The following is a 2,967-nucleotide window of genomic DNA, read 5'->3' as shown; positions in this document are numbered from 1 at the left end:
TAGGGAAATCAGGAAACTATTATTTATTTTTTAGTCTGATTACTGTAGGTAAACCCAGGCAATTATTGCGAAATTGAGTGGAGAAATTAATGAGAAAATTGTCCATTTATCAGAATTTTTTTAAATTGTGGAATTTAAGGGTGAAATACACTTGTAAGTTCGTATTCCTTTCTTCGATTCGTTGACAAAACGTTTCCTACGTCACGTTTATATTTAGATTATGACGTCATCTTCAACCAATCGGCACAGAGGCTGCAGCAGCACCCGCTGGGCGCAGCCAATCAGCGGAAAGCGCTTCACGCATGCGCCACCTGCTGCCGCCTCCCAGCGACACTGTTGAGGAGACGTTGGAAGCAGCAGGTACGAGTAGTCAAATTTTGGTATATTCTATTCTCCGGGAGCTATTCTGTCTTCAAAAATATTCTGTAAGTGAATAGAGACGTGTCAGAGAATATTTAGAACTACATGGGGAGGTGAAGAGACCACATAAAGTCTTGTTAAGTACTGACTTTAATCGCCTTGTTGACTCTCGGGGTATCTAGGCTCCTACAAGATGGCGGATTACTCGGCTATCGATTTCTCTGAAATTGACGAGCTTTGCAACTTTGTGGACGGTAAGGGAGGAAGCAAGTTCAATTTGTTTGATATAGATGAAGACGTAGAGATCAATGCTGGCATCCCGAGCCATGGCCTCATGGACGACGATGCCATGCTGGCTGTGGACTCCAGCAATGCCCTGATCATGGGCGATCCTCTGCTCAATGCTTTTGACCAGAATGAGTTGCTCGAGCTTCAGTCAGCATCACCTAGTCACAACCCCGAGACTCTCATGCCAGTTTCCCTTCCAGCGGACTCTCCACCTCGACTCCACGCCATCTCTCCACCTGCCAGCCCAGACAGCTCGCCTGCTGTGCCTGACTCTCCTACTGCAGTCGAAGCAGGGAGCAAGGGAGACGGTGCAGCGACCAATGCCATACCATCACAGGAGCCAGTACGTATCATTGTGAAGACCAAGAAGAACACAGGAGAGATGGTGGCACCATTGTCGCTTCCCCAGCCGGCTCACAACCTTGTCAGGATCCCCAAGTCAGGGTCGACAACCCAGCTGGCTCGCTTGAGGACACTCCGCACTGGTGGTAAGCTCGGCCCGACAGTTACAGGCACACGTATCCTTGGAACTACAACGCCAACAGTTACACGGATCCCAGTGACTGTCCGCAAACTACTTCCACCCAGTTCACAGCAGCCCTCTGAGCCAGCTCGAAAAAGGTTGTGTGTTACACCAGGAACAGCATCGGCAGATGATGGAGTAGCAGATGAAGGTCTGCCTTTCAGGTCCCTGCGAGCGAGGAACAATTCGGAATCTTCTGTTGGATCTCAGGCATCAACCAGCATTGGAATGAAGAGGAAGGCCTATGAACTTGATCCTTTGGAAGACCCAGAGATGGAAAGATGTCGCCGCAATGCAGTGAATGCCAAGCGGAACAGGGAACAAAAAAAGGCACAGCTGGCAGAATTGGAGCGCACAGTGGAGAGTGTTAGCCGGGAACGTGATCAGCTGGCAGGGGAGAATGAGAGTCTCAGGGAAGCTAAAATGAAGCTCGAGCAGCAAGTGAAGCACCTAAGTAATATCCTCAAGAACCAATCAAAGCTTTCTGAAGTGATCAGCAAGTTGGGAATGACAAGTGTTGTGCTAGGTGAAATGACCACAAGTGCGGAAGAAGAAGTGGTCTCAAGTGGTATGTGCTTACATGTCAATGGTGATGAAACCACCATTGAATATTGTTCGTATTGTGCTAAGAAAGCAGGAAAGAAGCTTTCGTTGTGATTGTGATTAGTTATTTAGTGAAATAAATTCACCAGAATTCAAAATCATGTTATATAAATCTGACAAATGTTTGGTTATGGTTGAAATTCTGTCATGAATTATGGCAGATTAAGGTATTTGCATGTAATTATGCTAATGTGGTTTTATGTATAACTGTGTAGATTATGTGTTGAGTGACCTTGTGACTGGTGATTTATTTGGTTATAGATAATATAGTGAAGTGAGGTCTTTTTTTAATGTATAAAAGTTATACAAGTATTTCTTATAGATATGTATATATTTTCCTGATTTTGGCAGTTAAACCTGCAATGTCCTATAGCTTGTGTTACGCTTTCCTCTTTTTCCCCACAGCCAGCGGGAGGTGACTGGACTGGGCGGCAGCAGTTTCACGGAACAGGTGGGACGGGACCCCCTGATCCCAAAAAGGGACAGGGACCCAACCCAACCACACCGTTTTAGCCCCCTGCCACCGTCCTCCCCTCTCTTGGTAAGCATCTTTTTATGTGAATGTTTTTCCAGCAGGTGTTACAGCAGGGCTGTGGGTCTGGAATGCAAGAAAGTTATCATGAATGTTTTTTATTTAATTTGTCACTAATAATTCTATAATAACTGTCAGTAGTGATTGACCTTTATTTAAAAGTACTTATCAACATTGAATGATACTGCAAAGAATTTTGTTGTTTGAAAGTTTACAATATATTATTTAAAGTTCACAACTTAAAGGAAAATATTGATACATGGATTTCCCATAATATTGTGTATAATTTCTTCACTAAGAAATATCTGTTGCCTTCATAGTAGGTTGATTAATGCATTAATGTAACCATCCAACCATTTACAAAGAATTTTCTTATTGGAAAAGGTTTTTTAACTTACAGCACCATCGCTGGCTACCAGCAGCTGCAATCACCCCTAAAGTTAAGTATTGATGGTGAGTGTGCTATGCTTAGCCATGTAGAGTTGTCAAGCTTAAACATTTTGTCATTATCATTGTTTTATAATGGATTTCTCCAATGATTACTTTACATTAGCTTATTGAAATTTGAAAGGGCCTTTGAGTCATTGTACAGGAGTCTGGTGTGGATTGTATTTGAGAGTGAAATTCTATTACACATGTTTGTGTATGTAACTGCATGTAT

At 43.2% G+C, this 2,967-nt stretch overlaps 1 protein-coding gene across 1 annotated transcript in view; it reads left to right on the top strand.

The window, feature by feature from the left end:
• Positions 1-431: 431 nt before the first annotated feature.
• LOC119591601 overlaps positions 432-2,967 on the top strand; it is a gene marked incomplete in the record, with an annotated part of 3,051 nt that continues 515 nt past the window's right edge. The window contains 2 exon segments of the mRNA XM_037940362.1: positions 432-1,739; positions 2,180-2,967. Of these exon segments, the coding sequence (XP_037796290.1) occupies positions 554-1,739; positions 2,180-2,193 (1,200 nt within the window).

This window comes from Penaeus monodon, chromosome 28 (assembly GCF_015228065.2).
Source record: "Penaeus monodon isolate SGIC_2016 chromosome 28, NSTDA_Pmon_1, whole genome shotgun sequence".
Lineage (NCBI taxonomy): Eukaryota > Metazoa > Arthropoda > Malacostraca > Decapoda > Penaeidae > Penaeus > Penaeus monodon.
This window is presented reverse-complemented; position numbering and strand designations above follow the sequence as displayed.